A 13,117-nucleotide genomic window follows, 5' to 3' on the forward strand; every position below is an offset into this window, starting at 1 on the left:
ACAGCAGAGTAGTTCTTTGTAGTGTATAGACAGCTCTCTGTCTATTGATGACTTGTCAAAGCCTTTTGGGGAGTGAATTGGGGTGAGGATGAAGTTTAAACATAAAAAATTCTTTCTGAAGGCAGTCTGAAAAGCAGAAACTATCCATGCTGTTTTGGACTTCTAAACCACAACTGTTCAGGAAATCATAGGTTCATTTTCATAGCTTTCCTTTACAAATTCCTTAATGACACTTTGTGAAATTTAAATTTGACTGTTTAAGTTTAATTTGGGTTTGATTATTCCTCTCAAATATGTTCCCCACTGGCTGTTTGTGGGGAATAAGGGCTGTGACTGTCTATACTGGACTTTACTGGTATAGGCGTTTGAAGCCCCCTCCTCTTAAATAATTATGGCTGCCAGTGACCCTCCAAATGAAGAAAAAGCTTAGATGCTCAGAGCTGGGTGTGTTCTTAGTGACTGAGTTTGTCTGCTTGTGACTTTTGTCCCACTGAACAGCAGTGCAAACCCAAAATACTTCTATTTGTGGTATCAGTACATTGTAATTCTAAACCTACGTTATTGTGAAAACAGTGGGGATGTGAAATGCTTGCTTCATTAAATATTTGTTGCATACTGCACACATACACGTTTTACTATTGAAATCCAGTGTGAAATTCTAATGGGCTATTTGTGGGAAATTAAACTTTATTCTTCTAGAAGGTTCAGACTGCAGGGGTTTCTATTTGAAGTAGCTATGGATACTCTGCTTCTGTGCTTCTTTGAATTATATCACCCTATTCTGACAAGGTGACCAGAGTTATTTTTGACCTCAAAACTAGAGTGACATTTTTAACTGCAGTGACTTTTCAGTGGCTGAGAGCAGAACTAGGATAGCACATTCCTCAGATGTATGTTCGTAATGAAAAGACAGTGGTTTCTTCCTAAGTATTGAAGTCATCAGTGAGTATATATTAGCAGCATATCTTACAACTTCAATTAATTCCAATTTCAGGCTTCTATTTCCCATTTCACCATTTATAAGGTATTTAGGGCACAGACCATCTTGTACTATACACACATACAGGGCAAAGCTCAGTTTTGGACTGGAATTGTTAAATAGTGCTGCAGTACAAATTCTAAAAAGTAAAAATGCTGCTAACCCTGGTTATACTCTTGAAAGTCAATGACATTACAACTGCTTCATGTAGGCAAGCATGAGTATCATTAGATTTTTTTAATGAAGTTTCCTATACCTTCTTAAGTAAAACTTCTGTGGTGAAACCTTTGTGGAACTCCTGTAGTGTAATGTGATTCACTAGGCACAAAGAATAATACAATTTTCAGTCAGATTTTTGATTTTCCAAAGTAAGCTTTTTCCTTCAGGTAAGCGGTCTTAGGTTAGGTTTTCAGCTACTTGAGCTAAGCGACATGGATGCAGTTTGCTGTAATTTAGGAGTGAAATTTATCTAAGTTTTTTTTTTTCCTTTTTTTTTAATCCAGTAAGAATTTACAGAACAGCATCTGTTTTCTCTAATTATGTTCAGCTGTTCTATCTCTACAGAATATTCAGGAAAAAAAAATGTACAGAGAGTAGACATGTTTATTCATTGGAGAAGCTGTCCAGTGTTTCCTCTACACAGGTATCTTGTAAGAAATATTGATTTGACCTCGTACTTGGACACGTTTAAAAACATGCCTTATGTTTGTAACTTTAACTACATATCAAGAAAACATGGCTTAAAAAAAAATGTATAATATTTAAATATATTTTCTACCAAAGAGTACATTTTAATATTGTCTATTTTTTTTTTTTCCTGGTTTGTACTTCAGCTTTCATTTGTACAGAAACTAGCATACAAAATATATCATACACAGAGTTTGCTTAAAAAATCTGGATATGTAACTCCAAGGAGTAAGAAGTTCATTTTTGAATGGCTTCCTGCTGTTTTTTCCAAGATTTCAGAATGTCTTCAGTATTTTTCCATTTCTTTGCAAAGCTGTGTTGCCTGCTGCTAATGGACTGTGTGATCCTAAAGGATGGTCAGTTTCTGAACAGAATTTCCCACTGGTGTAAATGGAGAACTCCACTTAAATTCACAGAACATACAGCCCACGATTTCTTTGTATTATGCAATAAGTAGTTCTTTATAGCGGACTTGAAGTATAAAGGCATTACTAAAAGCAGCTTGTGTCACTTAGAGGAAATCGTAAAATGTGTAGTAGCTGCTTTAACCCATGGAGATGTAGCTGAGGTTATCAGAAAAAGAAAGTATAATTTAAAACCAAAGTGAATTGATATGAAGAATTGATCAAAACCCCAACAACGGCATTTCATAACTACCTTCTGGAAGCATAGCTTTTGTATAACTTGACAGTATTTTATTTTTTCTATTAAATATTGTAAGGCCTGTTCCCATTAATCAGCTGTCACAGAAAAGTTCTGAGGATACGTCTGATCTTATTGCACACTGTCAAAATTATTTGAGCACGTGAAGAGCACAGTCTTGTATGCAACTCTGAAGCATTTATTGAAGTTTAGGTGAGACGAAGGGAAATACATAACTGAACAGGCAAGTATTTGTTTTTTCCTTTCATATGCACTTAAAATATACTTTAAAACTGACATTAACATTTTCCTTCCCAGTGAGAATGCAGTTGGACCAAATAAAAAAAATAAAATAACAACCTTAGTAAAGAAAAAAATATAAAGTAGAATTTTAAGGCTCAAAGTGAACATCTTTGTATTGTAAATAGTAAGGCAATTACAATGAATCACTTCTCAAATATTTAACAGTTAAAATGTAGGTCTTGCTAATAAAGTCTTATGAAGGCATTTTCCAGAAACACTTTTAAACCTGGTAGCATTAAGAACACAGTTCTTAAAGGAATTCTTATGCCAGATCTATTGCTTTGAAGTAACTCTGATTACTGTAAACAGTTGGGATTGGCAATTGTTTACATAGTAGGATAAAAACTGGAGACTTGGCTTTTCATATTTGAAGTGTGTGCTCTCATCTTCTCATGTTAGTACATGTGAGGCATTCGGAAGGTGTGCTCCACCTTCCATATGGAAGCAAGGAATTCAATCCAGCTATTTTAAGCCAGGAAGTCCAACAACGTCAGTGCAAACTGCTGTGTGGTGCTGCTGAGCACTGGGTCTGCACCAAGCTGGACCAGAATTTTAAAGCAAAGATAATACTTCTGCTTTCTAGAACTGCAATACAAAAGTCATTTCTACTCTTCTTTGAAATATACTGTGTCTCTCTATGTAAAACCAGGACTAGAAGGAAACAGGAAACAAAGGGCACTGATTGAGAAAACACTGAGAGGTTACAAACCTGGGCATTTCTGTATCTTACTGATAGAACATTATGCTCCGCATTGTGGTGATTTAATGGACTTTTGGAAGAATATAGCTAACACTGACTTCAGTGGAAGTTCTAACATTAATTTTTCTTGTTGCAGTAGCCTGCCCTGAATAAGAGAATGAAATACCATGCAAGAGTGAAGTCAAATCAGTTATTCAGTTAAACAAAAACAATGAACAGCCAAGCTGTTCAGAAAGGGAGCACAGTTACAAATCTGAAGTGATAAGACAGTGCCATCCTCCACAGGACATGATCTCAGACAGCATCGCATGTTTTGTGACAGCTCAGTGTTGTCTCTGCTGCTTACACAAGCCTTTTTCCCATGGCTTTTCCATCAGTTAGCAGCATCACCATAATTTTTTTGTCCTTTTCCAGCAAGTTGTCTTTGTGATGAGGACATCAATACTACTAATTAACAGTATTTACATCCATCCACATCAGCTTCCTTTACATACACCTTTTATGGGCTCAGTATACGCAGAGGAGAAATGTCCTGTAGCAGTTAACATGCAAAATTACTACAGAACATTTGGAGTCGGGCTATGATTTTGTTTGCATCAGGCGCACTGAAAGTAATTGAGATTACTGACTTCTGCATTATGTAGGGAGGTGTGATGGGTAAAGTTTTGATCCTTTTGCTAGTAAATACTGTCAAGGGGATAATATAGTTCAGCTGATGAATTTTGGTGATCCGCACTCTGTAGCCTACCTCTCAGGGAAACTTCTGGGGCCTCTTCCTGAATGACTAAGGATTAATCCTTGTTACACAGATGTTTTTGAAAAATCTTTCAACACTGGACTTTGTCCTCCAACTTCCAAAGAACTGAATGTATATTTTAAAAAAGCACTGTACCACTTCATCCTCATCTTGTCAGTTCAGGTTATAATGATGTAAGTTTGGGAACATTCCACTGAAATCACAGAGAAAAGGTTGAAGAGATGTGGTTTACATATTTTCTCTGCGCACTTTGTCTTTTAATTTGTACTGAGTTTTTTGGGGGGGGTGTCTGACTTTGTAAAGTGGGAGAACCAGTAATATTAAAAAGTCAGTATTAATTTATTAATTAATGTCAGTAATATTAAAAAGTATGATTCCAGTACTGGTAACCAGTTATTTGCTAATAGTATTTCTTTTTTTCTAAACTATGTAAAGAACTCTGATTAAAGTGATCACTCTTGTAGCTAGAATTGCCTCACAGGGTATATCCCAGTTAAAAAGGAAAAGGTTGTACTTACTTGAATTCTTAGTTTCTACTCAGTCAATAGGTAATTTAATCCACATAGAGTAGTCAGAGAGGCAGTGGAAAGTAAAATAAATTAGAAAGTACAGAGTGATATAGGTCTGAAGAAACCTCTGGAGGTCATCTTGTCCGACCTCTCACTCCAGGTTAGGCAAGGGAGCCACAGGGGAGTTCTAAGCAGACAATCCTTTGACTAAGCCTGTGCTAGGTGTAAAGCCTGATGGCTGATACACAGCCTGGAATACGTTGGATCAAAATGTACTTTTCAGTTCTGGCATGAAATAAGGGGGAGACCAGGTCTGTACATGGGAGTAGAATTTGATCTTCTACTTTCTACTTCCCAACAGCACTGGATTAAACAAGCAAAACTCAGTGACTTACCTTGTATTATTTTCACAGGAATAGTTACTAATATGGGACACTTCAAATTTTGGGTTGTCCAACTCTGACTCAGTCTAGGTTTGGTTTTGGAATCCCTAAGTCATCCTAAAAACAACTGAAGGTAGAGGAGCAGTAGGTTCTTTAGCCTAGAAAATCAGACCCACAATGTGTCTTAAATTGGGCACCCTGTAACTGAAATCACTTGAATCAATGCAGAACTTTTAATAGCGATTAGTTTTATCTTGTTTGCCAGGGAGGAGGTACAACACAGGCAACAACTGGTGTTTCTGCTTTCCCGCTGAAATATCTGCACATTGGTTTATTTCCCAGGATAAGAATGGATTTGAGTTTTGTGGTCTGTTTGGTCTGGGGTGACTCGTCTGTGGTTTGTAACAAAAGCATGAACATTATAATGATGGTTTTGTTTTATGGTCTTCACTCAGGTAGGAACAAATGAGAAATTAACTTCCTCCAAACCCTTAGGGAACCAGCATTTGGAACCAACATAAGCTGTATTTGTAGGAAACCCAATAAAGGACTATCTCTTTCTCAGTCTCTGCCTGTATCCAGTATCCTTTTGCTCTAAAGAGAACTCATTATTTTCTTTGCATATGTGATTTTTTTAAAGTTATATTTTTTATTTGAAAAAACGCAGATGAGGTCTAAAATGAAACTACCTGTTAATTTTTCTTGTACTCCCTGTGACTTTAATCAGGACTTCACTGCATTCTCTAGCCATGGTGAAAGCGGTAAGCAAGAATTGCTTGAAAACAATGTCCAAAGAAGAGGGACAGCAGTAATTTAAAGGTGCAGGAAATAATCTTAGACATTCACGGATTCTAAGTCCTGGGAGGTATTAACGCAAGTGTGTAGATGCTAAATATGCTTGTATCAATCATTAAGTGTTGTCACTTAACACCTTCTGTTGCCCTTTCAATAAATTGCCTTATTTATTACTATGATCAGTTATAATAGGGTTTTTAGCTCTTTGCACATAACTGTTGCTTAACTTCATAACTTTTGTATATTAACAGAATTTTCTCTTTATAGAAGGCAGCACATTTGTGGTAATTTCCATAACGATGATGAAAATTTAAATTCCACCAGATCGTATTTCCTTTTCAGTTAGTTAAAAAATGAGCTAGATGGCAGATGCATTTTTAATTTAGTCATGTTAAAAATGAGGAAAAAAGGTATTTTTTAAAATGGTATTAAATGGTATTTTAAACCCACAAAGCTACAAACTTCATATCATCTGTGTTTGAAGTCAGAAAATCATTAACATTTCAAAGAAAAAATATGAAGCACATCTGGAAAACAGTTTCAGCTATGGGCTCCTGAGAACATGCTTCAGACAACAGGAATTTTGGTTTCCTATGTTAGCATCCTATGCATGTGCCCGGTCCCTTAATTTATGAATCCTTACACCGTGAGTACAGTTCATGGAATACACACACACACACACACACACATATAAATATATAGAGTATACAGCTGCACCTACATTAAACACTATATCTAGAGTTCAAAAATTCAAAGATTATTGGTATATTAATATATAAAAATGAGTTACATCTTTTCCCTGTAACTTGTGCTTTGTGATTATCTGGCATATTTTTTAGCATTACATTCAAAGTCTTGTTGTATACGCTCATTCAGGATTATTGTTGTTGTAATTGTCAATGTTTTCACTGGCAGTACTCCAGCTAATCATCAATCCTTAACATGGCATGCTACAGTACAGTAGCTTTAATTCAAGCAGTAAAAGTGGTATTGGCTTTTAGGTGCTGAAAACTATGTTTACTATGTAATTCTTAGCAAACTACACAGTACTGAATTTATTGCACGACACTCCATACCACAATTATCCTGCAGTAAAATAATATGTAAAAGTCTTGTATGATCTGTTACTTGCAACATTTGTTGCAGCAGTACACTTAATTACAAACAAGTTGCTTGTAAACGTTGAGCATCTTGACTTGTACGTCTTTTTTGGTTTGGGCTTTTTTTTTTCTGTTTGGGTTTGTTACCCCTTCCCTTCCAACCCCACCCCCCACATTCTAATATCTCTGCAGGTGTAACTGGAACAGTTGTTTTTCAAAGTTCTTCACTCTCCACCAACTTTTGGGTTGGTGATGAAAGCAGCATAGGGCTTTCAGTAGTTGGGAAGGCAGAAAAAATGTCAAGTCCTTGACCCGTAAGGCTTGCATACCGGCTGCCACCAGGTCGAAGCTTTATTGGTTGTGGAATTTGATGATGCCACTGAGCTGAAGCAACAGAAACAGAATAGACTGTATAAACCTCTCATTAAGTTAGCAATGAAACAACAGAAATCAGTGCACACAACTGAAAGCTGATTTCAACATCCTTGGACAGAGCACAGCATTGCAGCTCCCTGTTTTAAGCTTGCTTTCTTAAAATATTCATATAGTTTATATGTTGAGTATTTTTGTTGAAGTCCACAGATGGAATTTCATCCATTTCAGTTCAGTGGTAATCGTTACATGGATTTTACTAAGTCCAAAATTCAATCATTTATTCTTTGGAGCCTTCTCCAAAGCTCTTGCAATCATAACTAAAACCGTACCATAGCATGAAGAGAGATGAACAGACTGGACATGGGTTTGATTTTTGATTTTTGATTTTGTGCTACTCTGTCCTTCGGGGGATTTTTCTCCTTGATTTTTTTTTTTTTTTTTTTTTTGGTTGGGTGGTTTTTTTTGTTTGTTTGGTTGTTTGGTTGTGGTTTTTTTGGTGGTATTTAATTTCAAAGTAGTAATATAGGGATTTTATTTAAAGAAGTGATTACAATTTTTATTTCCCTCTACTACTTACGACTAGTAACAAGTTTCCCAGATTTTTTTAAAGATACTGAAAGAAGTGTAATCCAAACACCTTCAGCAATTTGAAAGTGACATTCAGCATGTTCCCATATGAACAAAGACTGTTACAATTTTGTATGAATATCTAGCTACTATATAATATGTAATAGTTACAATTCTTAAAACACTTCAGAAGGGGAAATTGATATTATCATTGCTGGTATTTATCCATACAAATCCTCCATGTCTGCACACAAATGGGACAAACATATCTGTGAGCAATTGAAATAAAGGGGTAGTACAAGAATAAAACTCCAAGAATAACTTAGTTCTTGAGACACACAATCTGCTTCTGAAGCATTAATAGGAAATGTCTTTCCTTGCTGAATTTTAACCTTGTCTATCTGGAAATACTTGAAAAAGAGCCTCCTTTTATCTTGCAGCCCCCAGTTTGTTTCTGTGTAAACAGTGCACTCATTATTTACTGTACTTTCTCGTTGCACATGGAATTGCAAATATCAGACCAGTCTTTCAATCCCCCAACCCCATCCATTCAAAATAGCACAAAGAAAAATTATTTCCATAACTCCTTTTGGTGTATAAGGCTTGTAGAACCATTGGAAAATATGGTTGGAAACAGGAAGCATTTCATACTTGCCATCCTTTTCCTGTTTCTACCTTGAATTCTTCGTATGAAAATTTAATTTATGACTTGCAACATTTAGATACCTAAAGAATTATTTTTCATTTTATGTGGCCTCTCCTGACTCAGGCTCTCGCTAGCCCTCTCTTGAGCATTACATTACTATTGGCTATATCACCACAAGGTGGCAGAAAACTGACAGAGGTGCTCTGGTGATTTGTGGTTCTCTCTGATAATTGAGATACGGTTGTTTTGTGGTTTTTTTTAAATAAGAAATGTAAGGTTGAAAACATGTTTTGTTTGGGTTTGATTTTTTTTTCTGCTTTGAGGTTATAGTTATAATCCAAAAGTCTGGAGAATAGGTTTTATGTTTTATTATGCCGTTTAAGTGATCAAAGTACTCTTTTGGTCTAGGTAAATTGTCTAAACTATTACATTTTGCATAGATATAGCGTAATTAAGTAATGTGCTGTAGTTCTTGAACTGGGCTGTGGCCTCCTGAGTACTAAACAAACATTAGATGCAAACTAGCCTTCATTAATTAGGCATAGTTTGCATCATACATGCTCCATAGAAGAAGGGGTCTACTGTCTTGTGTGCAATTTATTGTTCCATCTCAGGTCAGAGCTGTAGCACAGCATGTGCCAAAGGGAACAGAGCTAAGATGCAACTTGAACATGTTTATTATATTTTTAAGTGTCTAGGGAATTTGGAAGGTAGAAAATGGGAGTAGAAAATATTGTGCAAAATGCTTCCTCTGTTGGTGTTGGTTTTGGTTGGTTTTTTGTTTTACTTTTATTTTTACCTGCTTTAAACTGATGCGGGAGAGCTAATTTGGCCATTTAGCTGTACCATTATGCATCCTGATAACCATATTAATCTGTGGTCATTCTGTGACACTAATTTCTAATCCCTGTCAAAACCAGCAATTTACAGACTAAGAACTAGATGAGAAGTGGAACCAGTCAAAGAAAATAAATTCTGATTTGTTTGATTTACTAGCCAATACCTACCGTATATGTCAAGTCTAGCAGTACAAGAGACAATACCAGCTTCGTTTTTTGCAGACAAGGTATACCAGCCAGCATCTGCTTTCTTGGCAGGTTGAATGAGGAGGCAGACATAGCCTGTTGTATCTTGATGCATGCTGGGAAAGTAGTTGTTTTGGAATTAGTATTTCTCAAGAACATAAGCAACTTCGAGATTTTACAATATGTACGTTAAATATATATATATATAGATAGGTGACAGCTTCTATGCTCAGAGAGGTAGCATTCCAAAACATTTTTAGCCAGTAGATTTGTTTTCAGTATAGCCTCAGCCAATGACAAGAGTAACTGAAATTTATTCTTCCTCCTCCCAGTTGCGCAAAGCCATCCTGTGACAGTGTGAACTAAATTGTTACTCTGTATATTTTAATATTGGAACTTCTTATTGAACTCAATGAACTAAACCCATGCAAAGCTGCTGTGAAGTCATATTGTATTTTTTCCTAGTTTAGAAGCTAGAAGAATAATGTAACAAAATACCAAGAACATTTCTAGAAAGTTGTGATATTCTTCACAACAATAACCAGAGCCACTCATAAACTTTCTCATGGCACCCTTTTCCATGAAAAAATGACTGAGTGGCAAAATCCTAGATTTGTTTGGCCAACGCTCTAAAATAAACCTGCTTCATTATTCCCTCCTCTTCTTTTGCTCTTCAGTGATCTCAGACTTCCTGGCTGCAGTTTCCAGGAAAAACTGTTTGGTAGTATATCAGAGAACTGAGGCTCATCTGCTCGATAGGCTGCGGTTGGTCCTTATTATTAACCCAAGTGGTTCCCTCATTATTAAGGAAGAGCTGGGAGATGAGTACATCAAAAAGTGGCAGGAAATTCTGAAATTTGAGGTTTTCTTTTCTTATGAACTAGAATGAAAAAGCAAACCAAGTAGCCCTGATGAAAAAGGGAACATTCACCATTTGCTCTCTGCACTACATAATTTGCCTTATGCTGAGGGTGTACTAGTATAGAAGCTTATGCATGTCCACACCATGATACAAAAGAGGTTTCTCAGCTTTAGGCAGGAAAATAATAGTGAGCCAAGTTAGGAACAAACAAGGACAATGCTGGCCATCACTCACACGGACCTGTGCAAAAGCACTTGAAGCCTTTGGGGGCAGGCAGTCTGGTCATGACTGGCCAAAATACCAGAGTTGTTACAAACCTGATGTTATCTCCTAGCTTTGTGAGGTGTGGGAGGTTTCCCTTAGATATTTCTCTGCTAAGCTGAAGCAAAAACTCATTTTCTAATATATATATTCTAATAAATATATATTTAATTTCTTTCTGTGAAAGAACTGGAAATGAGGCTTTTAACTACAGTGTTTCCAATGTGTATAACCATAATTCCTGTGAAAGTACCACTATTTGAAATATATCCTTGAGTAATATGCTTAGAGGCAGAGGAATAGGCTACAGGCTGTAGAAGATCAGGGTCAGGTGGACTTTTTGCAGAGGGGCAGTAATCTCTGAATGGGCACAGGGAGACCACTGAAGGATTTTCAAGTAAGCTTGAAATACACCTTGTGATAGGTGTGCATTCATAACAAGTGCTGCTGCGGAACCAGATTTCTTTACAGAAAGCCTGCAGAATATGCATGTAAAAATATAGTACTACTTGAAGCTGATCTCAGAGATCCAGTGACTCAAAATCCAGTCATTAGTTGAAGCCAAGTGAAATAAAATGTTAAAAATAAGAGTTATGTTGAAGTAGAAATCTTTAAAAAGGAAATGAAAGCAATTAATTTCTCATTAATTACAGCCAGGTGCATTATTTCATCAGCTTTTCTTTTGCAAAACCTAAAAAATAGCAATGCATTTGAATGAGAGATTTGATCCCAAACATTGCTCTATTTTGTCAGCAGGGATCAAAGTCTTTGCCTATGTTTGTAACCAAACTTTGGTATCAGCCTCTGTATCTGATATGCTAAACTCTCTATTATTCCATTCTCAGGGGCATTCACAACCATGTTCTAACTGTTTTGAGTTTGAATTCATTCATAGAACTAAACTGAGGAAAAAATAGTTGAGAGAAAGAATAAGTTGCTAAAATGCCTTAAAACACCCTATCATAGTATCTTTAATAAGAAGCTGCATATGCTGTGTCAGGCCTATGGCCTGAAAAGTCTATCACCACTTTCCAAATGAGTGGCAAATTATGCTCCATGCCTTTATTCTCAATCAAGGAAGTAGGTATTGTTCACCTCACAGTGAAGCCAGCTTTTAAAACTTTTTGTGGGTGAAAGAAGTTGTTTTAAGAACACCACCACCAGTACTTATAACACAGGTCTTCAAGGAAACAGTTAGTCCAGACACAAGAAACTCCAAGCATGGGTATGATGGTGCAGTACCTCATCCTCTCTCTGTTTGATGGGATGGTCTCATTATCCTTCTTCCAGTAAAATATGGGGGGTGGCATTCCCACAACTCTGCACTCTAATCTGACAGGGTACCCTTCAGGAATACCACAGTTCTGAAGCTTCTCCAAAAACATGGGGGCTTTTTTCACTTCCTTTGCTGGAAAAGTAAAAAGAATTATTGAACAACAGATACTTTATTGTTTGTTTCACTTTAGAACAGTATGGAAGAACATGACCAAAAATTATTCTCATGATATCAAAATAGGTTGTGAATTTTTAATGGGATATTGGAAGGAGAATGAAATGCCATGACATAGCCTCTGTAAGGGACCATAAAGAAAATAATAGGCAGAACTGATGTTCATAAAAGAATGTATGCATATCTGATGGGTCTAAACATACTACCATTGCAGGAAACTAATGTCAGATATATGAATTTCAATATCTCACATCTTGTAAGGCTTTACTAAAGAATAGTATTCAGATTTGTATTTTTCTATTTAAAAACATTTTTAAAGTAATAAAATTGGGACTGAAACCTAGGAGACCTCAACATATATTATGAACTTAAACCCTATGCACTTTCTGGGGAGAATTTTGTCATTTTGCCAAGAGAAGAGGTAAAGTGATGATGAGACAGAATTACAACCGTCTGTTAATAACAGGAGTGCATCTATTGACTGAGCACCAGGTCTGTTTCCTTCTATCAGATGAGTTTCATAACTCTTGAACTCCTGATCTCAGTGGATTAACTATTTATTTATACTTCTCTGTAGGGAAACTAAGCAAGGTACATTTGAAGAAATATGCACAAATAACTTCATCATTATGACTATTTTTTCAATGATTCTTACCTACAACAGTGAGCTCCAGACTAAATGAATTTTGTCCTGTTTTATTAGTGGCAAGGCAAGTATAAGTTCCAGCATCATTTTGTGAGAGAGGATCAATAAGAAGAGAGTGGACTCCAGTCTCTCTGACCAGCATCTTATGGGTGCCATCTGGTAGTACAGGTTTGCCGTTCAGAAGCCACGTTAGGTCTGGAGTTGGTAATCCACTAACCTAACGGACAGTGAAACAGACAAAGACAAATGTCAAAATGAGTCAAAACAGTAGGTAAGCCTTTTTTTTTCTTTTTTTTCAGATGCTATCTGAATGATGTCAAGGTCTAGAACAGAAAGACTGGGGTTTGTTTGGTTAGGGTTTTTTTAATTTCTCAGCTTCTGTTTTCTGCTGATTAGTTCCAAAAGGGAGAAATCCAGAAAATAAGCAAAA

At 36.3% G+C, this 13,117-nt stretch overlaps 1 protein-coding gene across 5 annotated transcripts in view; it reads right to left on the reverse strand.

Annotated features, from left to right (window-relative positions):
* Nucleotides 1-5,187: 5,187 nt before the first annotated feature.
* The window catches only part of MYPN (myopalladin), a 75,175-nt gene continuing 67,245 nt past the window's right edge, over nucleotides 5,188-13,117 (reverse strand). For all 5 annotated transcript variants that reach the window (XM_062630476.1, XM_062630473.1, XM_062630472.1 and 2 more), the window contains 4 exons: nucleotides 12,697-12,904; nucleotides 11,834-11,999; nucleotides 9,451-9,584; nucleotides 5,188-7,239 (listed from right to left, as the gene is read on the reverse strand). In XM_062630476.1, coding sequence (XP_062486460.1) covers nucleotides 7,070-7,239; nucleotides 9,451-9,584; nucleotides 11,834-11,999; nucleotides 12,697-12,904 — 678 coding nt within the window. In that variant the 3' untranslated portion in view covers nucleotides 5,188-7,069. The remainder of the gene's footprint in view (nucleotides 7,240-9,450; nucleotides 9,585-11,833; nucleotides 12,000-12,696; nucleotides 12,905-13,117) is intronic.

This window comes from Pezoporus occidentalis, unplaced genomic scaffold (genome assembly GCF_034315485.1).
Source record: "Pezoporus occidentalis ecotype Australia unplaced genomic scaffold, CSIRO_AGI_Poc_V1 ctg352, whole genome shotgun sequence".
NCBI lineage: Eukaryota > Metazoa > Chordata > Aves > Psittaciformes > Psittacidae > Pezoporus > Pezoporus occidentalis.